Source organism: Chrysemys picta, chromosome 11, assembly GCF_011386835.1.
Source record: "Chrysemys picta bellii isolate R12L10 chromosome 11, ASM1138683v2, whole genome shotgun sequence".
Taxonomy (NCBI): Eukaryota; Metazoa; Chordata; order Testudines; family Emydidae; genus Chrysemys; species Chrysemys picta.
Window position 1 is genome coordinate 42,449,524 of NC_088801.1, and position 26,858 is coordinate 42,476,381.

The 26,858-nt window shown below is 38.2% G+C and overlaps 2 protein-coding genes and 1 long non-coding RNA gene across 18 annotated transcripts in view; 2 read left to right on the top strand and 1 right to left on the bottom strand.

Annotated features, from left to right (window-relative positions):
* Positions 1-26,024, top strand: part of HOXD3 (homeobox D3) — a 36,708-nt gene extending 10,684 nt beyond the window's left edge. For 3 of the 16 annotated variants that reach the window (XM_024114766.3, XM_024114765.3, XM_024114767.3), the window contains exons 2-5: positions 563-589; positions 16,567-16,650; positions 21,239-21,793; positions 23,365-26,024. In XM_024114766.3, coding sequence (XP_023970534.2) covers positions 21,298-21,793; positions 23,365-24,116 — 1,248 coding nt within the window. In that variant the 5' untranslated portion in view covers positions 563-589; positions 16,567-16,650; positions 21,239-21,297 and the 3' untranslated portion in view covers positions 24,117-26,024. Of the gene's footprint in view, positions 1-562; positions 590-9,187; positions 10,024-12,479; positions 13,543-15,383; positions 15,524-15,593; positions 15,773-16,566; positions 16,651-21,238; positions 21,794-23,364 lie in introns of those variants that run through there. The other 13 variants (XR_010591594.1, XR_002890386.3, XR_010591595.1 and 10 more) reach the window with 13 other exon arrangements.
* On the top strand, positions 1,162-8,642 carry HOXD4 (homeobox D4). The gene is made up of 2 exons (XM_005300450.4): positions 1,162-4,958; positions 5,340-8,642. The coding sequence occupies exons 1-2, from the start codon at positions 4,550-4,552 to the stop codon at positions 5,642-5,644; spliced, it is 714 nt and encodes a 237-aa protein (XP_005300507.1). The 5' UTR covers positions 1,162-4,549; the 3' UTR covers positions 5,645-8,642.
* LOC135974349 (uncharacterized) lies at positions 10,993-15,245 on the bottom strand. The gene is made up of 2 exons (XR_010591596.1): positions 15,106-15,245; positions 10,993-12,488 (listed from the first exon to the last, which is right to left on the bottom strand). It is a non-coding gene; the product is annotated as an uncharacterized LOC135974349 (long non-coding RNA).
* Positions 26,025-26,858: the final 834 nt, after the last annotated feature.

Sequence of the window (26,858 nt, forward strand, 5' to 3'; positions counted from 1 at the left end):
CCTCTGGTAATGCAGACAAAGACACCTTGGTTAATGTTTGGATAATTACTGGCAGTCTTAAAGGGTATTAATATTGGAGTAACTCCTGCCATATTGAAATAGAATTATAGTTCTTTCTAGACTCAGAATGGATATGAGGTTTTCGTGACGTGTTGCTACACGTTATAGGTTATGAGTGATCAAAGGTGGATCTGAATACCTAATTTGGATGTGAGTGAATTACAAAAGAAAAAAGGCCTTTGTTATTCTTTTTTCCAATGGTGAAAGTAGACGGTTTTCCTCCCCTTTTCCCCTTCTCTGAAATAAAACGTATACAATATGAACAGTAAATGAACAGTGAAAGTGAAACTAGCACACTTCAGCCATTGGAGAAAGATGTGCTCCTAAAAATCTGGTTGAATATTATTCTTAGTTCGAAATGGAATTCCTTTCTACTATCCTGTTCTCAGAATTTGCCATCACTTTTTCTGCCTATTTACATGTCATATGTTTCCATAAATGTTGTAAAGAAATATTATTAACCAATTAAATATAACAATAACAAACGTTTTTATTGCAACAGGTTCGACACAATGGAAAGACGTCTACAGTAAGTAACTCCTAATTTCTTACAAAATTAGCATTGAGTGAAAACACTGATTCTTTTCCTTAGACTGGAAAAATCAGAGAAGAGATGCCATTTTTTACGTGACTACACAGTTGTTTTATTTGTATATAAAGATTCTTGGGCTTCAATTTATTTAAGCCTGTCCTCGTGCATGTTTATAATCACATATAATATTAAAAGTTGTTGATGTAGAGTTTCTTTAGAGATAATTACAGTGCAACACAGGTGCTAGGTGTCATATTATGCTGCTCTTAAGTAGCATAAACTAATTAGCAGTAATACCATTTTAACGTGCTAGAGCTATACAGCGCCTCCCTGCGCAAATACTGAATTTATCATGTTATACCAATAAGCTTGGCTACTCCTCCTCTTTTTCCAGAAAGGATTCAAAATACAGTTGCCTTTGTTATCTAATTTTAAACTAGTTTGGAATGGCATAATGAATAAATGGCATAATGGCATTTGTATGTTGTTAGCATTAGTAAGCTGAGTTGTTTGCCTAGTGATGTAATTATATTATTCTAAATAGTATCACTGATCCTCTGATTCAATTAAGTCTTTTTGAGATAGTGAAAATATGACATTTATTTAAATGATATGAGGAAGTGGAATAGAACTAATATTTGAGTTCAGTGGAGGAACGTCAAACGTTACTGATTTTCCAATCTTTGATCATTCAATATGAAATGAAACACAAGAGAATATTGGGGGGAGGGAAGTCTGTGACGAAGACAACAACTAAATATAAAGTAGAAAACGCTTGTTTTTGACGCTGTATGACTGAAATAATGGCAAAGATCTTAATTAAATGCATTTTAACGTCATGCTTCAGAGGAACATTGACTTGTTTTTCTAAGTGAAAAATAAAATCTAAGATTGCTGAGGATTCATTAAACTTAAATTTCCTACCATTTCTGCAAAGCATGAACTGAATGTGGTAATGTGCAGGAGTGGAACTGTACTTATTTATATTTTTCTCTGCTTCCTTTTCACACAATCTAACCAACAATCTCTTTTACTTCTTAATACCAGGCTGATCGTTCTGATATTGATTTTACTTCGCAATATTATTTTTCGAATCCTCTCTGGCTGAACTAAACAATTGCCTCTGCTGTAGGTTTTTAATTCCCTTCCATAGGTAACTTCTCTTATATAGCTCAGCACGGAATTGCATGAATGCTCTTGCTATATAATTCTGTGGCCGACCCTAATCTATGGATTACTTTCTTTATAGAAACCTACATTTAGCATACTGATTATGAACCAGAATACAAAAAGGCTGATAGATCAAAAGCATTTGTATGGGCAGTTGAACAGGAGGTGAATATTTAACGCTTTTGTTCATCAATAACTCTTTGGCTTTGACCTGTCTGAGCAAGTCGTGCAATAAGGTGAAACGCAGGTCACAGCGTCTAACAAATATGAAAATGGGCACTATTTAACAGAATATGGAAGTGATTCTTCCAACGCTATCGATCCCTTCTGTTCAACACTATACATGTTTTTCGAAAACCAAAACTTTCTGCTGAGCTGTGAACCAGATTTTGTAGCGTTGGCTTGTTGAGCATATTGAACTGTTCAGCGTTCCATAGTTAAGCACTATTAATAAAAAGAGCAAGCAAAGGGGCTATATTAAAATATTTAGATGCAAATATCAGCAATCCAGGACAGTTGATCTTGCTCACAAAATCGTTTGGAGTTGCACTTGCTATAATTAGCACCGCCATAATTAGAAAGTTGATGTTAAAAAATATCTTCCCCAAACACATCAAAAGTAGATGTTAAATGTAGCATCAAAGCAAACCTTACTTTGATAAACGTAATACCCCGAAATATGCACGCACACTCTTGTTTGTCCTGATTTTCCTTGTATTAAATAGTCGAAGGAGGAGAGGTTGACCACAGGACAGCACTGAGGGGCTGGGTCAGACACAATTCATGAACTTTTGTACTCCTGTGTGCTGCTGTCCACAACGTAAAAATAATGAAACTTTGTGATATGTTTGTAAATGATTTAGAATGACCTCTCGCCCTGTCCTTCACCATAAACGCTACCGCACGGAAAACCTGAGGAGTGTGTCTAAGCTGAGAGTTTTGATGATAGGTTCACATTCCGCTAACAGGAATAATAGTTAGAGACAGCATAATGTGATGGAGATTAATTTGGGGACCATTTTAATAAAGTAAAAAACGTTATCATTTAAATCTCTTTCCACCAATTTCTCTCTCTATATATATGTGTGTGTGTGTGTTGCTTCCTTTTTTATTCCTATTTCGATTAAAATAAATCCTTTTGGGGAAAAAAGTGATCAAATTAGGTAAAATGTCTTTAGCTCCATAGCGTAAATGTATAATTCCTCTTCATTTTTAATTTTTATTTTTAAAATAGTTTAATTTGATTAGTAACATCCATTGGCTTTAGTGGAAATTTAAATGACAGAGCATCTAAAGTAATAACCAGATCTTATTGATCATTTGTAATAATGTTAGTAGAAATTTGTGGCTACAAATTCTTACAAAGTTATAAAGATCCATTTCATCAATAATAACATATCTGAATATTTTTTGAAATCACACCCTTCATCAAATCCATATTTCAGAACTTTATCACAACAGAATAGTTTGCATTCCTCAGAAGACAGTAAGGAATAAGAAAATTGCAATAATCCTGACTATTATATTGTAGATGAAAACAGAATGTTATTACGTTGTCTATATATACCCTGTAGAACCGAATTTGTGTGGTATTCACATAGTCACAGATTCGATTCTAGGGGAATATATGGTCGATGCAAAAACTTCACCTTTCTGCAAATGGTTAGAAGTTTAAATATTGAAGGTATCAAAAGACATGTGCATGCTGAATACTGGGGAATTCTAAAAGTTTTGCTGCCTCTATCATATTTACTACTCACTTGAACAATGCTTAATATCTATTTGTGTTGTTCATAGTAACTATTACTAATAGTCTGTTAATTTAAAACGTTCAACACAAATTTTCTGAAAACTACCAATTAAGTAATGAATCTTTTAAAAGACACTTAAAAAGTTAGTTTGATATGCCAGATGTTAGCAAAATTTTCATATCAAGTATACAAATTTCTTCCAAATATTTATGACGATAACACCAGCAGGATTCGAAACACTGAAAGGTATTTACTTGTATCCCAAGAACGCTATTGATGAATGAAGACTGCATTTATCTAATTACATCTGTGAATTTTGTACATAAAGTTAAATGCCATCTCCAGTTCAATTCAGTGGATTTTAGTGATTAAAAATGAATGTTTCCTTGTTATCTGCGTGATTTTTTTAATATTGAGACTTGCAAAGTGAAGTAGAAGTTACTGATTGCCTAATTTTATTCAACTGAACTAGATTCTGGTAACTTTTGGATGACCTCTGCAAGACAAAGACAGGACAGATCTATTGTACATCATATTACCCTCTTCTTTGATGTCTTTTCTTTTTCTTGTTTCCTTATCAATTTTCCTTCCTCTTAATGCTATTTTAGCTTCTCGGTCTTTATTTCTTTCGATATTTTGTCTGACAAATGTAACAAACCATGTTTGAAATTATTGCTGGTGAATTAGACTAAAGGGCATCAAAGGTTAGAAAAGTCAATTCAGACAAAAAGCTTGATTTACCTGAGGGTCAATGAAGCGGTCATCGCTTGATGAATATTCTTAACATATTAATATCTGCTTTTGAAAATAAACTATATTGAATTTTGGTCACTTGATTACACGTATATTATTTAGTTAAATTGGTGGAAATTATGAGATGCACACAAATCCGGTGATAAACTCCCTGCCTCCCCATTGGCTGAGCCAGTCACATGGATGCCTAACTTTATTCAGTTGACAGCAAGTAGGAGGGCTCTATGGAAGGAGAAAAAAAGACAACACGAGAAAAATTAGTATTTTCTACCTTCAGAAATTAATGGCCATGAGTTCGTATATGGTGAACTCTAAGTATGTGGATCCTAAATTTCCTCCTTGCGAGGAATATTTACAGAATAACTACTTAGCTGAGCAGGGCTCCGACTATTACAGTGCATCGCAAGGCTCTGATTTTCAGCATCAGGGAATCTATCCACGGTCAAACTACAGCGAGCAGCCCTTTAGCTGTACCAATGTCCAAGACTCTGCAGTGCAGCCGCGGGGTCATGGACAGGAGCAATCCGGCCCACCGAGCCACTTCCCCGGTCAAGCAGAGCATTGTCTGCCGCCTCCAATATCCAACTCACGAGCCTGCAGCCAGCAGCAAAACCTCAAAACCCCAAACGGGTCAGCAATTAAACAGCCAGCAGTAGTTTATCCCTGGATGAAGAAAGTCCATGTTAACTCGGGTAAGGATTATCTTCTTACTTTGCTCTTCTACCCTGATTAAGCTAATCCGGTTAGATGTTTGCTAAAGTCCTTCCAAGACTAGTAAGAGATGAGGTTTTTAAACTGAGGTAGCCAATTACACTCGTCATAAATTTTTATTGCAGAGGAAATAGGCCGTTGGCCATGTGGCTCTTTTCTGTGGAGGAGAAAACTCCATTTTAGGAGCATGGTACAGATTTCCAGAGTCTCTCTCTATATAAAGAAGGAAGAAACATGTACGTCTGTTGTAAGGAAATGTGATCAGACATAACAACCATCTGGTAGCCTGTAAGGTTTGTTTTATGAAGTGTAACTAGAAAGCCAAGATTAGATTGTTAAAGTTATACGTATTTTTTTCTCAGTGAATCCCAATTACACCGGAGGGGAACCTAAACGCTCCAGAACAGCCTACACAAGGCAGCAAGTCCTAGAACTGGAAAAAGAATTTCATTTTAACAGGTATCTGACTAGGCGTCGTCGTATTGAAATAGCCCACACTTTGTGTCTCTCTGAACGCCAGATCAAGATCTGGTTTCAGAACAGAAGAATGAAGTGGAAAAAAGATCACAAACTGCCCAACACTAAGGGTAGGTCTTCTTCATCTGGTTCAAACCAACATTTACAGACTGTTTCCAAGGACCATCAGACTGAATTGACAACTTTATAGAAGAGGTGAAATTTTCCATTTCATCCTTTGATTCGGAACAGTACTGTACATAACTGACATTATCCAAGCAGAGCCTGCATGTAGCAGCTAAAGACTCAAGAGGGTCATCTTGCTTTAAGGTGCTGTTGTACAAAGGAGACAAAATGACAATACTTTGGACTTTATTTGAATTACCTACATTAGCACAACCTAAAAACTCTTCTTACAGGTAGTGGGAAGTGGGAAAATATTACGTGAGATCTTCGGTCCATAAAAAAATAATAAATCATTGAAAATGAAACTATGTTCAGTTTTGAATTTTAAAGTTGAGATTTGATGCTTTATTCCGGTATTTTGTTTTTGTTGCCTTTTCTGCCCCATACAATTTCGGGATTATGCATTTGGGCAAATTCAGGACAGAAATCTATGTCTTAGTCTTTTATTTAAACTAGGGAAACTAGTATTTGTGAACTTTTTGTGCTGCTTTACATTTCATGGTGTGATGAAAACACTTGCTCATTACCATAACACCTCAGAACAAATGCGTAGAAGTGAAGTGAAAACGGGTTATTTTTTTCTGCTTATGCTAGCGTATTTATTTATTGTTAATTAGAAAGAGTAAAAAGAAAAAGAAAGAAAGAAAAGAAAAATAGTCAAACCAAAAATACTAAAGAGGAGAGGTGAAATCCAGTATTCCTTCTTTTCTGTATCCATATGCATAATGATCAGTTAACCTGAACATGCAGAACTTTTCTGTCTCTTTTTTCTGATTTCCTTTTGTGTATATATGAAAGCGTTCCTAAATCTTAAAAATGTATCATCAAGAAGTTACATTCTTTATATTGTATTTTAAATGTCTGCTTTATTCGGCGCTATACTTTAAAGCAGAGTTTCCTAATTTAAGAAAAACAAACAAACAAACAGAAAGCTGTAAAAAAAATAAATAAACATCCAGAGTGAAAATCAAAGCGATTTGTGGCATTATTTAAGCCATTCTGTCTTCATAATAGATGACATACTCTTTGTTTCATGTCCCATTTTTAATTAAAGTATTGTTTTTAAGAGGGATGGGAAATATGATTTGGGGAGGGCTGTTCGTTTTTAAGAAGAAAAATGAGCTTGGATTGAACGCTTAGAAATGAAAGAAAGTTATTTTTAGAGGGAAATGTAATGTTTTTATAATAGCTGAACAAGTCTAATGTACTTTGATTTGTTCGGGGATGTCTTTTGCATCATTGAAAAGTTTTTTGGCAACGAGCCTTTCTTATTTCTTCGCTAAAATGCTAATAAACTGAGCAAAATCAACTTGCCCTCTTAACTTACACCTTAATGTAGACGGATTTAAAGATCAGTCCTTTATTTGCACACTGAAAACAGTCACGAGGATATACCAGTGCACCAGCTATTTTAACTAGACATTGTTTCTATTTTTAACCTAAATTCTTACTTCTATACAAAGAAATACAAGATAACAATATCTGAGTTATTTGGAAAGTTCAAAAGCGTATACTAGTTGGACTAGGTTGACAATAAACTAGTATCTGGACATTTTACTTGAGAAAACACTAGGAAAAATGATTTAATATAGGTTAGAAATAAAAAGGCAAGAGCTTCAAAAATAATTTAATTGGCAAAATTAACTGTGATCAGGGATTAATTTCTGCCCTTTACTCATCCTTAGAATTCAGTAAAGTGTCTTATAAGCCTTGGTCTTTTGTATTAGAGCCTGAAGACAATTCTTTGTTCTTCCTTAGGGTTAGCCTAGTTCTCAGACTTGCACATGGCCATACTTGAATCTCCACGTCGTGATATTAAAGATGGATATTCCTGCATTATTCTCATCATTGTTTCTAATACAAAAAGCACAGAGTTCATACATAGTAAAGACGTCTTTTTTCTGAAGCTTTCACGTTGAGAAGCTGAAAAGGTATTTTACTGAAGTTCGGCTAAATTGCAGAAACAGGTTCATCCAGAGGACAAATTTTCTATCCGATTAGCTGTATTTCAGCCGGGAAGAGTGACCTCTAAACCCTTAACCTTTTGGACCCTAACTACTCTTCCTTTTTTCTAACATGGAGAGCAGTTAGATGCAGCATTTGGGAAGGGCTTTCCTCAGACAACTTTCGAAGTTGTTGAAAGCAATTCTTTTTAAAATCAACGTTAACTCTACACAGTTGTCACAAATCATGTATTTTCTGTCAAAATTAATCTGAAAAAGAAGCTCTGGTTAGTCTGATTTAAGATAAATCCCGCTATTGTTTACCTAGTGTCTGTGCTGAGCAAACTGTGAACCATGCAGACATGTTATTTTGGGGAGGAAGCCCACAGCTTTGGCTTCCTTTGTGTAATAGTCTTTAAAGTAACTTGCTCAGAGAAACAAATCCTTGATTTGTATGTGTTAGGTTGAGATGGATACCTAAAATGAAAGGGCTAAATTCTGCTCTCAGGTGCAACCTCTCTCTGCTCCCCCGTTGAAATCTACTGAAGTAACTGAAAAGTAAAACAAGGATATATCTGAGAGTAGAAGTTGGCCCATTGTCTTTTGAAATGTTAATATCTTCTGGACGAGTGTTTGGTTCAGACACAGCTCTTAAAATCCTATTTGCCAGTCCAGTTTGAGCAGGAGTTTAAGTTTACTTGGTTACAATCACATTAATAAACTCTGAAAATACTTGAATTGAGGCACCAGAGTACCAAAATATATTATTTATATTTCTGCCAGTGCTCAGAAGGTTCAGGGATGTACATTTCTGTGTAAGGATGACTACAAACACTAATTTGCTGTTATCCCCCATTTTACTCAACAGAAAAGGCAGAAGTGTTTTTAACTCTCCTGAGAGGTTACGTTATATAGCTTAAGAAGTAAAGATGTTTCTTTTTGCTTATCACGGATACAATGTTGTGTAGTCTTTTGTTATAAGATTGCAATGTCCAAAAATACTATGATATCTGTCAGCGTGTGATGCTTTTTATAGGCTTTATCAATGTTTTGCTGCCATTCATTAAAGTATTATTTATACTAGCTGTCTCCTGTAGTTTTGATGTAAGTCCTCCATATATATTTGAAATAAAAAAGGTGTAGAGAAAAACATTCTGTTTTGTACCTTGACCAAATTGTCCTTATCATATGAATCTCCATTCTCTAATTATGCAGGCCCTTCCCTGCATAATATTGTAAAAACATGGAAGCTTATCTATAATCCCGAAGTATTATATCCAACTGTCCCTTTGAACAGTTTTTCTAACATTGACTAGAATGGTGTGACTTTGGGACAAACTGAAGTTTGTATTTACATTCAGGCCGCAGTTAAAGTGCCCATCATCCATTTGTTAATGTTTTACATTTAACAAGCCACTCTTAAATGACTCACGGATGCATGCACGCTTGGTAAGTATTAAGAAACCACACCTGAAGTTACCTCGAACCCTACACAAGAGGTATGCACTTTAGGTGCGTGATGAAAGAAATTAATTTTAAATTAAAAATCAGAGTGAAATGGGGTAGTTTTTTTAAATTAGAAGCTGATCTCAATAAGACACAAATAAAAGAAAAATGTAGAATGTTGAACTTTCCTGTAGACCTGTAGCAGACTCCTCCTTTCTTTTTGATATAAGCACCTCAAACAACAATAACAAATTTCTTACTACAAGAGGTCGATTGCACTATTTTTAGCTCAGATATATGTCACATATGACTTATCTTTTCTTGAAGAGTGGCCAAGGCATGAGTCCAAAAATAGATTATCCCTCTTCGAACGTGAAATGAACATAACGCCATAAATAAGGCTTGTGCCCTGAATACAATGGAATGCAGGGGGGAGGATGTGCGTACATGTGAGTTTTTAAGTACCCAGACATTAAGTTTAAATATTCAGGCACATTTTCTGATTATACTTTGACCGTCTTGTGTCTAATGGCTCCTCCTGTTACTACCAATACATCAATACAATTCTGTATATTATATCACCACTAGTCGTTAAGGTAAGAATGAGGAGCAAAGGCAGAGTCAATAGCAAACACCACTCACTGTACAGTACAGTAAATAGGGACCTTTCAATGCAGAGCCACAGAGCTTCCAACGGCCATATTTGTTATCCTTTCCCCCTGATTTTTGTAACCGTATAGACCAAAACGGTCTTGCTAGGAACAGTCATAACAGGCAGAATTCAAAGTGCAAGGAAGATGATAAGAATAGATTTCTACAAGTCCTGACCACGTGATTTGCGAAATAATTAATTCAGCACGTCCCTTAAGAAACACGGAGTCGTCATTAATCTGCCAAGCAAAGGACTCTATCAGACTTGAAAACTGAAGAGATCCCAAGAATATAATATACAAAGGGTGTAGGCTCTTTCCCTGCACACCTATATCTTTGGTAGCAGCCGAAAAAGAGAAGCTTGGTATGTAAACATTTTACTTTTTATTCCTTCATATTTAAATCCTTAATGAACTTAGCTGTCAAATGCTTGACAAATAGGACCCTTTGCTTCCTGATTTGGAACCATGCAATAGTCAGAAGTTGGTCTAGGCTTGTGTGGTGACCTTAGATTCAGAAAAAAAGATTTACACTTTATAAAAAATTATGATGTTGGGCAAAGGCTTCCTTTGTTTATGTGTGAGTGCGTGTATACGTTCTGCATAGAGGTAACAAGAAGGCAAAAGGAAAGGAAAGGGTTTACTAAGAGCTGTATGTGTGGTGAAATGGGAGAAGATTTACTGGTTGCTTATGTCTTACTGGGAACAATACTGGCTGTCAGGGCATCTGCTGCCCATTCTTAAAATGGTGAGAAAAGGCCCTGAACTTCTTTTCAAGCAAGGGTCGTAAATTTTTCTTTGCGTCATAATAGAAGGCTATAAAACTGAGTTGAAATTTTACCCAAGGCAGGTTTTAAGCAGCAGATAATGAATTCCGAGCTTCCTTCTCTCCCCTCCCCCGACATTACTGCTACGGTTACACAAAGGGAAGGGTTTATTTTTATTTTTATTTTTGTCGGGTAAATGCCCAGTTTTGACCTGGTCCTTTTCGGTTTCTATCTGAAATGATTAGCAGAGCATTCGTGTGTGTGTGTGTATGTGTGAGTGGCGCGGGGGCGGGGAGAGGATGTTGAAAACAGAAAAAAAAGCAATGAAAAGCCCCCAGTCTTTGGGTCATTTTGCGGGAGACACACACTCTTAGAACTTTGAACCAGTAGTCCACGCTGAAAGAAAATTGAGGGTTGCAGTTTTTATATACAAACCATGTTTCCCCATCCTATAAAACACAGACCGCAAGGCTGAGATTTCTCTATTAAACCCCATAGTCGGTTGGAAATACTTTCTGCGAACAGGATATTCTTTATTATCCCTCGTTGGAGTAATTTCTAAAAACCCAGATTGTAGCTTTTATTACTTCCGTTTCGGTGGCAGGACAGAGGCAAAGTTTCCTCTGTTATGAATTATACATTCAAACAATAACACATTAATTCAATTATTCAAAGATGACAAACGCGTATGCGCGTTGGTGGTGAGACTAAACACCAGCTTTGCTGCTTCACGATAACTCCTCTGTTTTCATCAATGAAGTTTATATTATCCTCTTTGCCCAGAAAGAAACCAAACTCCATAAAGCCACGCGGTAACATGGCCCCGAACATAAATTGAAACGCTTTAATAATAACGTTTATTCCTGCATATAGCCTGGGATATTTGATCAGTTTGACAATTGCCGGAGTTGTTGTTATAAATCATCGTAAGTAATTCCTGAAAGGGTGCGAGGCTGCTGGGGGGCGGGCGAAGACTGTAAATCTTTCTGTTTTATTGCTCTATGAACATATGCTCCGACTGAAGAAGTCTTCAGATCCTTTACTGGAGACAAATTCACTCAAAGCTTGAGTCCTACTATCGCTGGAGGTTCACACTTCTTTATTGCTTTTGCGGTCCCCGTGCAATATCTTAATTTTTGCTGTTGTTGTTATGTTTATGCCGTATAACTTAAACGAACCCCTCTGTGGCTTTTGCTAAGAGATATTTACAAATTAAGCATAAAAAGGGAGATTTTTCTTCTCAATCCCTCCTCTTGATCTTTACTTGATTAATGGCGCACTTTGCACTTTCACTTTTGTGTAACGAGCAAACGAGATTTTCGTCATTAGAAAATGTGTGAACACTATTCCGAATATATATACACAGACACACACACACATACATACATACCTCTATGTAAATACAGATAGATCTATAGATACACTGATATAGAAATATATGGCTGGCAGAAACTGATGCAAAGAACAATTGACTTTTACTTGATGCAAGATTCAAGTACATCATTTCCAAGAAATATAAAATCATAAATCCGGAGTCCTAAACAATAATTTACCTTGAACGCGTGCTTCAGTAACTGGACTGCATTCTTTTTTATAACTTGTTTGCAAAGTCAGGAAAAGCAAAGTAATTTAGATAAATGTTACAATACACTTATGGGTAGTATTGTAAGGTAATACGTTACTGTCAGATCTCCATGCTTTGGATGGTAATGAAATCTTAGTAGATCCTAGATTAGATGCGGTGTATTTATAGCTACAGACACCTTAGAAAATCAAACAAAGGAGCTAAAATACATTTTTACAGAATTTGAGCTTTTCAGGACATTTGTATACACTCATTACATATAGAAAGAGTGTTCTAACTGTGTGTACATGTACAGGTATTCATATATACATATAGTGCTTTCTCTATCTCTTGGTGTATATATGTATATACATATACAGAAAGAGAGAGAGAGAGAGAGAGATCAGACTCAGGGGACAAACAGAAAAGTAAGGCGATTTTTCTAAGGCTTCTTTAGTCTTCCGATCTGGAAAATCTGAGTTTACCTAAATGTTTCCCCCTATAGAAAAGGAGAAAACAAAGATTAGTGCATATTAGTAAAACCATTTCAGACAGCTTTGTAGTATATATTTGTACTTCAAAGTTTTTATTAAACCATATTTTCGGTCACATAAAATCCAAATTTCTTTTCATCTTCTATCGGAAATTTCTGATTTAATAATTTATTTGATCAGCGATGGCTGAAAAATCTACCATTCACATTAATATCCTGTGTATTTATTTTACCCCCAAAGAAAAGGGTTAATATAATCGGGATGATAGAGTGTTCATGGATTAAGGGATCCTTCCACTGAAGGTTGCTGTGGTAGTTCAATTTGTCTAAGAATGCTTGATTTCTCTGGGAAGAGAAGGTCTGCAAAGTACTTTACCAAAAAGATCAATTTATCCAAAGGGATTTGTAACACGTCGGGAAGGAATTGTTGCCCTTTGGTACCTAAAACAATAATACAACCCAGGAATGTGAGACGTTTTTGCATTGGACTGCTGCCTTGCTTTCACGTGAAGCTTATGGGTGCTTTTGGATCCCTGTGTACTACCCCCAGACATGTGTATTCTGGGGGGCTTAGAGAGGACGGACATTGTGAAAGTTCCAGCCTCAATCAGAACAATCTGCTCTCAGGATCACGTGAACAAATATGCTTGTATTTTAAGGCAGCGCCTATATTTCTGATTATAAAGGGGTTTCTGTTGCTCTTCTAAAAAAATCATAAATGGCCGAACGATTTAAAACCAAAACAAAGCACTCGCCGGCCAATTGCTGACTTTTATTCCGTGGGATTGATTGCCAAGGACTGTTGTTGTGAATTAAAAACAACGACAACAACAATAACAACAACAAATTCCGAACTCCACTCGCCCTCTTTTATTGGTAGTTGAGCCTGAACCTGTTTTCATTCTATCGGGAATACTGGTGTATGAAAATGTCTGTAAAACCGCAAGATCAGGTTTAGGACAGTACTGTCTGCAGACAAAAGGTGAAGGATATATTCTAACAACTGCAAGCACAGATATTGAGACCGAGGAGCCCAGGATTATGATAAATTGATACACAGGTAAGCAATTGCATGACAAAATGGAACCTTTAACCATAGATCTGCATTATCGCCTTTAGTCAGAGACTAAATATAACTTGTTAGTAATCTGTGATCTGAGTGCAAAATATGTCTAGAAATATGTTTCCATCTACGTTTATAGCAGTATCATCATAGTTTTATGCTCTTTTTTTGTAAACGAAACACTTTCCAAACGTTCAGGAGAATATGTTTGCCCCGCTCTTGGTTTTGGTGGTTTCAAGTATGGTATGACAATTGAACAAATAAAAGAAAGAAAAACTTTTTCATGTACTGTCACTGCCAAAATACTATAGAGCATCCTATTAATTCGCTGACTTGGACTGCTGGGCAGGGTGTAGCCAGGTTGATCTTTACTGTACGATTTGAATCAAATTCACCGGTAAGGGAGCCTCCACAAATGGTTTCTTGAATGCTCTTAGCAAATGCACTCACATACTCACGTATTTCCTTAGCCTTTGGTTCATACTTATCATTTGATGCTGTATTTCTATCTGAGCTACTGTTTTTTTTTATTTATTTCAGTCACACATGCTGTTAAAGTACTATTTGCTATTCATACACCAAGAAGTTTTCTTTAAATCTATTTCCATAATTTGTTCAACTGATAAATGAGACAGCGTGTTCAGCGAGGGAATATTTAGTGGAGGGTTTGGGGTCTAAAACCAATCAAATACAAACAAATTTCATACCTATTTTGCCTAATAAAAACAAATGGATCTCACTGAAACATGTTTAAACCTTAACTCAACTTTTTGCTGTTTAAAATAGCCAGAACCTCCCACTAAATGCAAACTTCGTGTTTTAAATAACTTTCTACCTTTTAAAATATATGAATTATGGAAGATCTTTCCCGATTATACTTATTGAAATGAGCATAATATAACATCCAACCTTTGTGTTGGGTACCAGAAACTCAGAATAAGGCACTGCTGGACGAAATCTGAACAGAAGTCTTTATATCTCTTAGGCAAATCTTCCTTCATTTTAGATGCTCATCCATATTTATGCAGAACAATGAAAGGACGGAAAGAAAGTTGTTTTGTCAATTGCGTGTGCTCTGCTCGATCAGAACTTAAAGGCAATGAACATTTTTCTTAGCTGTATGCCTCCAAGCTGCTGGCCTGCCAAGTTAGTCAGCTGAATCCAATTACTGCAAGCAGCATTTCATTTGGCTCGATGGAAGCACTCACTTATAACTTCACCTAAAATTTCAATAATACCTATATTGGGTCCATGCCTGAATAGTTCTAAAGATTTCCTGGGATTTATCCCTGGCAACTTTTTATCAGAGCTCAGTTCTATTTCTTTGACGAAGCTTCGGTGAGATGGCATAAAGTCAACGTGTTTAAGCATCAGATCCTTAGAAATACAAACTTCGGATGTTGCTCGCGTTAGGGTAGAAAATATATCTTTGCAAAATTGGTTGCAAAGTAACCCCTGTCTAGAATAAGGATGATATCACTGAGCTGGTGGTGAGGCTGTAGTGCTGCTGCAAAAAGGATCAGAAGTCGATAATTAATTAGACACAAAATGAAAACTTACCATATTAATCAACAGCGGATAACAATGACTTGATAACAATATTATAATCTCTCCGGTCAAGAGCTAAGGTGTACCGAATTTATGCTTTCTTCTTACACACTGTATCGTACTATTCTATTTCTAATGAACTCCGTTATAAAAAAAATAAAGCACTTAAAGTTGACGTACGCCCACGTGAATATATTATATAAGACGTTACCGGGACAGGCCTTGGACCAAGAACCTGGTAGAGCATCGTGTGTAATCATGAAGCTCCACTTCCCAAACTCCAGTTTGCCAGCATAAATTAAGGTGAATTGGAGGGGGAATGCTGCATCATACTGGCTTTGGATAGGGACAGAGAAGATTTGGTGGAAAGTTGCAAGCTCTGTTATGTTGTGAGCTATTGGAGGCGCTTCCGTTGGTTGTTCATTAAGTGGTGAGTTATTGCTATACAAGCCAAAGGTCATTTCAAAGGCTTATGGTTGCTAGATATCGTCTTTATAATGACCTGGGCTTTTTGGTGGGGGATTTTCTGGCACTCCTTATGTTCTCAAATTCCTTAGTCGACACGTTACAGAAGGAAATGCAAAATGTTCATGTTGATCCACAAATATTTGCTGTGCATGGACAGCAGGCTAAGTTTCTATCTTAGTTTTTTATGTATCTTAAATAGGGAATTGAAAAGGTAGTTCCAACTAAATTTTTATTCCTCTTTCCTAAATTCATAGATCAGAGCCGGGGGTGGCAGATCTGTGCACAAGTGCTGTGCCTTGTTTTTTCTTGTTGTGACAAAACCGAGATAACCACAGCTATACATAATGCATGAGAGCCGTGGTAATGGCGCTGTGGTCTTTCTAGTAAATTTCCATTCTTCTTAGTGTGATGGTTGGATCAGTGCATGCTTTTCCTTACCCATGCGAAATGCATGCAGTTATCACTTACACTGTACAGGGATAGATGGATTTAAATCCTTTTGCTGAGGGGGGGGGGGGAAGTTACAATTCACAATTGCCATGTTTCCACTTCCTCCCCCTAAGAGGCAAAGAACATTGCTACAGTAGCTAGTAACTTGTGGAGGTGCTGGAAGCCTTAAGGAAGCCATGAGAATGTGGCACTGTTTTTTATTTCGATCCGAGTTGGAGCTATTTTATCAAATGTTCCGCCCAAATGGTTACAAAGCTTCGGGGCTCTAATTACCTGAGTGCTAGACTCACGAGCTGTATGTACTGCATTGTCTGGGAAAGTGGAACAAGGCCTCTATAAAGTTTTGCCGCTGAATCCTATAAAAAACAAAGGCTTCTTTTCAAAGTGTTGTTAGTAAATACATGTGAAGCACCTGTTATCTGTCTAGTAAAAGAGCTGATGTGGAGTTGGAGACAGAGAATTGCTACATAAAAGGCGTGAATTTATTATGATATTTATCAAGAAGGAAGTACAAAACAAAACAGCTTCCACTGAAAGTTCTCACTTTTGTTTCAGGTACGTCCCAACGGATTATCCAAAGGAATCCGAAGATCCTACAAAAAGAGTTAAAGTCAAAAATCAAGAAAAAACATAAGTGTGGTGAGTTTTTATTTTTGTCTCTATAGATTTGTCACCTCGCTTGCTACAGAAGTAGTTGCCACGGATAATTTATCATATGTAAAGAACAAAAATGCCTGAAAGTTTATCACCCTAGTGTAAGCTAACATACATTACATGGTAACTGATAATCGATTTTCAAATCTATTACTGTTTAATAGCGTTAACCCAATACTTCAAACACGAAGAATGTTATTACTGTAAAAGCTATTTCACCTAAATAACATTATTTAAAATGCTGTCGCCCCATTTAAAGTAGCTCATTATTAAACCTATTTAAACACCAATGGAAGACAAAAGAAGTATTTGATAGAACCACATTCGGACCGATCCTGCTCCCACCGAATGGGAATTTGTCACCATCTTCAGTGGGGCTCTTTAAAAGCCAGTAACCTTTTACTGCTGCTTTTATGTACCAAAGGCTGGTTACAAACAGTAATATTAACGCTCCAGACCAATATTTTAGGAAGACCTCTCCTTTGCTCAGAAGAACTCTGAAATCGGTCAGATAGAAAGACCAACATTATGATCCTGATTTACCAATGTTATCAGGTGGCTCCCAGAGTCTTAAATCACTGGAAGAGAAGCAGAACATACACCTATTAAAACGCGGCTCCCTCTGTGAGCCATTGTGTACAATCTATAACACGAATACATTTCAGTATCAGTGGCAGCCATGGTCAAATTACATCAGTCACTCTTCCCCCACAAAAATTGGGAGGAGGGGGAGTTAATCTTCTGGAAGTCTTCATGTTGCAGTCTATCCGTCCGTTTCGTAACCTATATTCCAGCAAATCCAAAGACCGTTAGTAGAACGTGATTTGGGGGAAGTGGGGAAGCGGGGTAAAAACAATAACAGATAAGCAGAGAGGGGTTCAAAAGTCCCTGGAAACGTGAAGGAAAATAGTCTGTGCTCTGACAGAGAAGCAGTAAAGAAGGAAACTGTTTGGCTACTTTATATATATGTCCCCTTCCACGCTGCAAATAAGGAAAATTTGCGGAGTAGGGAATTCTTTTGCTGGTCTTCCTCCTACGCGTAGCCTGTTTTACCCTTCTGAAAGTGCTAGGTCTTGAGAAGTGTTTTCCTTTTCATTCCTTACTGAAGCGTTTACTGCCATAGTACTAGCAGTCATAAATTTTGTTACAAACCACAGTGACAGGTGCATTGATATGCACCGTGAGAGCTCCGGCTGCTTAATAACCACTCCACTGGCCGCTCTTACTGCCTGTTATTTATTCGGTATCATATTAGATATTGATCCTAAGCAGAATTAAGTGTAGTGGAAGTATTAGTAGAGAACTGCTTAATATGAATATGTTTGGGTGTCGGATCGAACACAATTGTGAGACTGGAAACTTGTCAAAATTTGAGGTTGTTGTATTTTGTGCACGTGTGTGTGTCTGTGTGTAAGTGGAAGAATCAGGTATTTTGTCTAACAATCTTGCATCTCTTATATCTAGTCTGATTTCCAGATATAAACTGTATGAGGAGTAGCAGCTTCCAAGGGTTTGGAAAACAGAGACAGGACAAAGGGCCCCATTACCATATGTAATGTATAACGGTTCAGATGAGGTTAACCTCTCTGGATAGTAGGGAGGGAAACTCGAAACACAGACATGGATACTTCGTGGTTGCCTAGCCCTACTGCATTTCAGTCCACCCCCCACAACGCTGGCAAACCATTTGGAGGTTACTTTTCTGCAGACTGTCTTTGGCCAAACCAAGAAGTGTTGAGCCGGTGCTTTTGGTGTTACATACAAAAACATGGCCTTATGCATTGCGCTTGTAAAGTCAAAACGTGTAAAGATTAAAAAAAAAAAAGATCTAAAAGATGAGCCACCAAACAGTTGAGCATTGTCCATGTGATTTATGGCCCATTGCCTCCTTTTTAGGTTCAAGCAGAGTTCACAAGCAGTTGGTATTTCAGAAAAGAAATAAGGCTTTTAACAGTTTTTTCAGTAATATTGTTTCTTAAGATTCCGTGTATTCTTGTGGGGACTATATTTTATTTTGTATATAAAAGAATAGGCACAATGCTGTGTTGTGTTAACAAAATGCTTCAGTCCAGACTATGCCTGAAAATGTAAATGATAAAGGTAGAAAATTATTAATTGAGTGGATTATTTGCAAAAAGTAAATTATGAAAGATAGTTAAACCATAGATAGCCGAGTCTGGATCGTTGTATTTTCTTAGCACTCACAATAAGCCTTTGATTATTACTTCTTAGGCCTCTGTTTATTGCATTCTTCAGGGTGGGGTTGGGGCTAAGCCTCAGTTTTTCTGCCCCTACCAGCTTCCCAAAGAGTTATCAGCTCATGTTGATGAAAGAAAAGAACTCCTCTGGTGAAGCAGTATTTAAGATGAGATGGCAGCATAAACAATTTAAAGTGACCTCGAATTTTCGTTATCTTAGTTCAGAATATATATTGTGGTAACTTTTAGAAAGAATGCCAATGCTAATGAGTTCTGCACATTACTAGCAGCAAACAAATACAATTAAAGGTAACATACTACTAAAGCCTTGCATAAATATTGACTGAGGAATAACAATTAACAGGACTGTTTTAATATTTTAGAACCACTTTCCTGTAATATGTTCATACATTTAGACATTAAAGAAAGACACCTGAGATTTTCTCAAATACAGGCTATGTTGTCAGGTGAAATATTCCGTACTTTATTTTGCTAGAGGGGATAAAAGATGCATTTAAAAAAAAACGCATAAAAATACTAAGGGTACCAGTAGAGAAGTTGTAGCAGCCCCATTATAGCATTGATCAAAACGACATGTTACTTCCCATCTTGCAAAAGATAAAATACAGATTTACATTCAACAAATTGTTTATAGCTTTTGTATCCGAACAAAAATATTGATTATATGGAGAACTTTTCATTTGGATACATTTTCCAGACCAAACAGTTTGATAGGAAAATACTGAAATCTGAAATAAGTTTTGCATGCTAATACATAAACAATACATGGGTTGTAATGAAAACCAAACCATATAAATGGTCTCAGATTGATTCGATTGACAATAACTAACAAGAAACGTTGGGTGAAAGATTTTGAGCAGGGTAAAATTAATCAAAGAGTTAAGATAGGGTAGCTGACCTAAGCGTTTTTCTTTATAGTGCAAACTTAAGTTACTGAATGGTGTTAGTTATACTTTAACTTCCTAGGAATCTTTCAAGGAAAAAAGAGGCAGAATTTACAATAGAGATGGAATTTTCTATTTTTTTCAGGTTCTAATTCGGGTTCAATCCATCATGTCAACTGGGGCTCTTTCACACTTTTGCGCCTGCGTGTCCAGAAAAAAAAAGGGGGGGGGGGAGTGGGGAGGTGGGTTTATCTTTATACCAAAATGGTATAGGAGGGTCACCAATCAAGCGTATTATGGATAAATATATACACATATATGATAACAAAACAAATGATAATATGACAGTGCAGCTGGAAAAACAAAACAAAAAGAGAGGAAGGGGTATATGTGGTTTTAGAACACATTCTGGGAAACACAGGGGAGGAAAAAATGTATAGATACAATGCACAAAAGAAATACGGTATTTAATTAATTTCCATACATCTGGGATTTTTTAAACGATCTAAAGTTATACAATGATACTGGGGGACAATGTAACCTCACATTTTTCACTGAAAGACTAACACATTTATTTTTAATGGCTCAGGTGTTTTGACGTAAATGTATTAAGCGTCAGTTCAAAGTTAAAAAATACTAGAACGAGGGTAAATTAAACAAATCCTGAAATGTGTTCCTAAAGTCTGGGCGATTGTTCGCACATTATTTCCGCCATTATCAGAGGATCTGTTCAGATTTGAAAGAGATGGGGCCCAATGCTCATCCCGTCACTTAAGTGATTTGATCTATGCTTTTTGGTTAGAGAGAAAGAAGGAAACCCTCAGAAAGACTTTGAGGGATTTGTCTGACTATTCAAGTAGATTAGGATTATTTTTAACGTATTTAATGTATTTTTCACACATTTATGTTCAGTGTAGCTTCTCAATCAATTTAATCCATAGTCTCCCTCTCTCTGCAAAGAGAAAAGATCTGAAAGGAAAGCGTGTGAAATTTACAGATGAAGGGTATGAAAGGAATCTGTATACCGGCCAAATCTTAGCATGTCTGAGCGTCAAAGTGTAGGACTGAGTGAATGAGTTCGTGTATGTGAGTCTATATGTAAGAATGTGAGGGAGTGTGTATACATGTGTGTTTGTAAGGGTGTGTGTGTGTGTGTGGCTAAAGGAGATGTCTGCCTTCCTGATAGTAGGGAGGGTTTTACAGCCTCCCTCTGCACGCGGGGCAGTGGTCACTTGCTGGTTTGAACTGGAGTAAAAGGCTGATTCTCTGTAACTTGCAATCTTTAAATCAAGATTTGAGGATTTCATTATTCAGACAGAGGTGATGGGCCTGGGTGGGTGAGGTTCTATGGCCTGTCATGTGCAGGAGGCCAGACTAGATCAGGATAGTCCCTTCTGGCCTTAAAGTCTAGGAAATCACACCAGTTCTTCTCAATTAAAGTTTCTTTTGTCTCTTGCTGTTCCCCCCTAGGTGGCTTCCTAGGCAGTGAGTGGCCCAGGCCGAACACGTGAGCCGCTGGGACCCAGTCAATGTTATTTGAGCAGGGTCCCCAGGCCTTGGCGATTCCAGAGAGCAAGATGCAGAAAACCGCTTACTACGATAACTCGGGGCTCTTCGGGGGCTACACCTACAGCAAAGCCGACGCCTACAGCTACAGCTCGGCCCACCAGCCTTATGCACAAGCCGCCCTGGACACAGACTACCCGAGCTCCGCCTGCTCCATCCAGAGCTCGGCTCCCATCCGAGCCCCAACCCACAAGAGCAGCGAGCTGAATGGCAGCTGCATGCGGACCAACGGCGGCAGCCAAGCAGGCAGTCAGCCCCCGGGTATAGGCGAGCAGCAGCAGCCGCCTGCGCTGCCTCCCTCCTCCCCACCGAATCCCACCAATGCGGCCCCCCCGAAAAAAACCAAAGGCGGCCCCAATTCCTCCAGCTCTTCCACGGCCACCATTAGCAAACAGATCTTCCCCTGGATGAAAGAGTCCCGGCAGAACTCCAAGCAGAAAAACCCCTGCGCCGCTTCAGGTACCCGACACGCTCCCCTCCCTGGGGTCACCCCTTCATGTCCCCCCAGTCCAGCTGTACCTGGTTCTGCTAAGCAGCACACTGATCAGCCTGGCCAGAGCCCCTCCCCAGCAAGGCAGAGGGGCCAATGAAGCACGGGGAAAGAGTGCCCCTAAAATCTTTGACATGTCGACTCTGTGGCGTCTGGCATAGTTGAATGAGGGGCTCCTAAATCTGCGGCTCGGGGCCTGTTTCACTGTAAATAACAATTCTGTCTATTAGAACCCGAATTTGCGGGATGCTTTGGTCCCCTGCGATTTGATCGAGGCTTTTCGAGGAGGCAATGCAGTGCTACAGGGAGAGGCCACTGGCCTGGAGCACCAATGTATGGTTTACATTCCTGCTCGCCATTCGAGCCGTCTGACGTGCAGAGGAAAACAGCATTTCCTCGCCCTCCGTCTAAACGCTTCAATCTGTCGTTCCTTCTTGACTCCGAAATGGCTTCTAGTACGGAGCCTTTAGAAATGTAGACAGCACAAGCACTGAAAACCACGTATTCCTAACACTCATTCCTGGAAAGGTCCCCAGTCTTTTTTCCAGTAATGGGAGCATCTCTTCTGATTTGAAAGCGATAAAGCCAGTCCCCTGTCTGTTTTACTCTTGCTAGCAGTTCTGCTGGTTTACAATCCTGCCATTTGGCCTTTGCTCTGGTTTGGGATAAAATAAAGGGGGACCAGTCCCCCCTCTTTCTCCATTCAGTTAAATTGAGACTATTCAGAAATCCCCCGATATCTAATTTATGTTCATCTCTTTTATTATCCACCATTGTTCCTTATTAATGACTTCCCCCGCCTCTGGTGCTTCAGAATCCGGATAAAGAATCCGGATTAAGTATCCGGATTAAGTAGCCTGGCCTGCTCCCACTTGAAGCAATGTGAGTTTTGACATTGTGCAAATTGGGAGCAGGATCGGGTGTTAGGTCCGGTAAAAAGAGAGAGAGAGAGAGAGACACGAGTGGACAGAGGGACTTGGATATGAGGCCACTAAAGTCTCTTTGAGGGGGTATCTCAGGGTGCTCAGACTCAGGGCATATTTTTAAAAAGCCGGAATAGTGTGTACCTCATCGTTAATTAATGTGATATGAAAGGGGGTTATACTGAAATCATCAGCAATCTCTGACATACTCTTTCCCTTAAAACGGTCAGTACTCTGCCCATTAAGTCTCAATTTACAATTTTCAATTTGAATTCCAGTTTGGTAATATTTTAAGGGCTATGTTACATCAACTACGCATCGGTGTGGTAAATATACACCTTTGGAAGAGAGCAGGGGAAAGCAAAACCAAGGTACACGGGATTTGATCTGTTTCTAGTCACTGGCACAGGTTCGGTGAGAGTGAGTCTGCATAGACAGGGCACACACAGGACCAGTTCCTGACAATAGCAGAGTCATTTACCTCGTCAGAACTGGGACAGTGGCTTGTGTTGGTTTGGTTTGTACAGAACGATCTTTAAAGCACTGTCCCGTCCTTAGCTGGCTGCTGTGTCAGGGTCTATACAAGAATCAACCTTTATTTGTTTCTCTTCCTTCAGCAGGAGACAACTGCGAAGATAAAAGTCCCCCCGGCCCGGCTTCCAAGCGAGTCCGCACCGCCTATACCAGCGCGCAGCTGGTGGAGCTGGAGAAGGAGTTTCATTTCAACCGATATCTCTGCCGCCCACGCAGAGTGGAAATGGCCAACCTTCTGAACCTGACGGAGCGCCAGATAAAGATCTGGTTCCAGAACAGGAGAATGAAGTACAAAAAAGACCAGAAAGCCAAAGGGATCATGCACTCTCCTGTAGGACAGTCCCCTGACCGAAGTCCACCCTTAAGTGGCCCAAATCACGTAGGATATTCCAGCCAGCTTCCAACTGTAAATAGTCTTAGCTATGATGCTCCTTCGCCAACATCCTTTGCCAAATCACAGCAAAACATGTATGGCCTGGCTGCTTATACAGCACCTCTCAGCAGCTGCTTACCCCAGCAGAAACGATACCCGGGAGCAGAGTATGACCATCACACCATGCAAAGCAGCGGCGGCTTTGCCAATCCCAATTTGCAGGGCAGCCCCGTTTATGTCGGAGGTAACTTTGTTGATTCCATGCCAGCTCCTGGCCCAATGTTCAATATCGGCCATCTTTCTCATCCTTCATCTGCTAGCGTGGACTACAGCTGCGCTGCTCAGATCCCAGGCAACCATCACCATGGACCTTGTGACCCTCATCCTACATACACAGATCTTACTTCTCACCACACATCTCAGGGAAGGATTCAGGAAGCACCCAAACTAACGCATCTGTAGTGGACTGGGACGGATTGAGAGAGCGAAATGTACTCACGTTTAAATTACCTCACTTTTCTGACGTTACAGTGTTACTTTCCTCTGAGTGCCAACAGTATTAGTGGATTTCTCTCCCCTAACAGCTACATTCTTTTTTTGCGACTCTAAATAAGTCAATGAAAAGGATCCTTTCTTTTATAGCTGTTTAAAGCATGACAGTGCAATATACTGCAAACCAAGGGGCTAATAATCTGGTAATGATGTACTTGAAGGTAAGTCTTATAGATCAATTAGTATTAGCAGCGCGTCATGCTGAGGTGTTTTTAGACCAATTGTGAACGATGGGATCTTGCCTGCATATAAACTTATTTCAGAGAAGTTAATTTATGAATTCTTCAGTAATGTAAGGATTGCATTGGACTAAATGATATGTATTTATTGTTTTAAGCGAGACATTTTTGTATCACTAATTATTTATCCTCGTCTTAATGTATTTATGTGGATATATGTAGAATTTATTCACCATAACTTCGGGAGATTGATTCAGGTCCCTGGTGACTATTACATTTCACCTATTTAGTATATTTGGTCTGAACTAGTTGAGAGAGTAGTTTTGAACAGTTGTAACAGTGGCTGGTGTTTGTAGTTTATGTAAGGATTAATTAAGACTGTAAGTCTTTAATAGAGTAAAACAAACTGTGGCATCACACAAATAGCCCTAACGCATTTTTATAAAGTGTATTTATTTCAAATTGTCTGGTGCCGTTTGAACATCTATTTAGATTTTAAAAAATAAGCCACCTTTTAAAGTTGGAAGTGTATCTGTTTTAATAATGCAAGCTGCAAAGCGGAACACTCGGCCATTTTGTTTCTGATAAACTTCTGCATACAAAAACCTCCGAGAGGTTGGCATTTATTTATTGATTAGCTATCTCTTGCACACATTAATTCGGTGGGCTATTTTGTTGGTATTACATTCTAGCTATCTGAAATAGAAAAAGCTTAGAATGCAAAAAAAAAATTAGAAACCATCTAATAGTGATAATTTAATTAGGGTTTCCATAGCAATCCGAGCTGCAGCTGCCCGTCTCCTTTGTTATTTATACTGTTGTCTTTATACTAACCATAAATCAATTTTTTAGACATTATTGGAAGCCCGAACTTAATTTCGCGCATTAAAAAAATGAAAGAAAATTGACAATCAAATATATACAAATGAAAGGAAGCCGCTAAGTGTAGAAACTGAGGTACAGTGTAGGTAAATAAACTATTCCGAGATGATCACGATAGCTTTTAGTTAGGAAAGTTATCTCCATCCATGTAATCTTCTGTAACAGACATTGATACATTCCTTGTGAAAACAAATCTTACTGCCATAATTAACAGAATATTTCATGAAAGAAACAAACATCTTGTTTCCTCCTTTTTATTTACATAATCTTGCCGGATTTACAACGATTCTGTAAACGTAGAAATGGTATTAGCAATGTTAGTAACCAGACATGTCCTTCCAGGAAGACATGATTCTTATCGCGTTTAAAAATGCTCAGTTAAGATTCAGATCTTCTGTATTCCCAGCAAAATCGTCCCGACGCATCACTTTTTAGTTTGACAAGTAACTGCCGCCCCTGCGCCATCCCCTGATGACAAGACCTGGAATTCCTAGTGTGAGAAATATTTAACTCCTGGAGTTCTGGTCAACACGGGAAATCTTTATTTTCTGATCCTTGTGTTTCGCTGGACAACAATGCTTCGAAATATTATTTAGTTTTTCCTCTGTGTTATTTTTTAAATGTCACTTACACTGAGAAAAGAAGTGTATCCTTTTGTTAAGTTTCAACTTTTACCCCAGCAAATTTGAATATACGTGTTGTAGATCTGTAAACAAAACAGAATAAACTACTTTGATCGAAGACATATTTTAACCACTTCGAGACCTACCATTGTTTTCTAAGAAACTCATCGATTATTTCGTCAGCGTTAAGCTATTAATATTTTAAATAAATAACCAATAAGATAAATAGTAATAAACTCTATTCGTGAATTATACAAATACGATGCTTTGTGTTACAGTTTGCAGGGAATAGATCAAAAACTGAACTGGTACATGTAGATTAGTTTTATGTTCTTCAGACGAAAGTATATTTCACTTCATCCGCCTATAAATAAAAAATGCATAATCAGTGTATTCCAGTTGGCATTTTATAGTATCTTATGCTACTCAACGTGCATCTTCTGAGTCTGCGGATGTCTACAATCCAAATGTTGTCTGCTGTTTAATGTTTTATGGGCTAGACATCACATAGTGTCTGGGTTGGGTTATATTATTATTAGTTCATTTAAAATTCATGTTACCAGGGAAATTATTATAAATACACTTCCCCTTAAAAAAGGGGGTTGAAGAAATTGCTTTAGAATAAAAACACAATGTTACCGATGAGCGCTGGTATATCACATCTTTGTATATCCTGGGGGCAACGCTTGCAAATCTCGTTCTCCGAATGTTCTGACTTTTGTGTGTGGGCGGTGGGGAGGGAGATGGGTCATGTGATAAATAAATTCCGTTTCTTCTGGCTTATTCTGGTAGAGGCAAATCTGATGTAACTGCGATAGAACCCCATGGTCACAACCTAATTATGGGAAGTAATGTTACCTTGTCTATAGTGTTGGCATTTTTACAGTGTTTGTACAAGCACCAGCAATCTAAGAGAGAGACACTTTGGCATAAGCCGTCCTTTTCCTTGGCCCGCAGTTTAAAACGTC

What these genes read in the sequence shown, in the direction of transcription:
- HOXD4 (XM_005300450.4), top strand. Translation starts at nt 4,550, where the DNA reads ATGGCCATGAGTTCGTATATGGTGAACTCTAAGTATGTGGATCCTAAA. An exon ending in GAAAGTCCATGTTAACTCGG is followed by an intron (nt 4,959 to 5,339) that starts GTAAGGATTATC and finishes TTTTTTTCTCAG; the next exon opens with TGAATCCCAATTACACCGGA.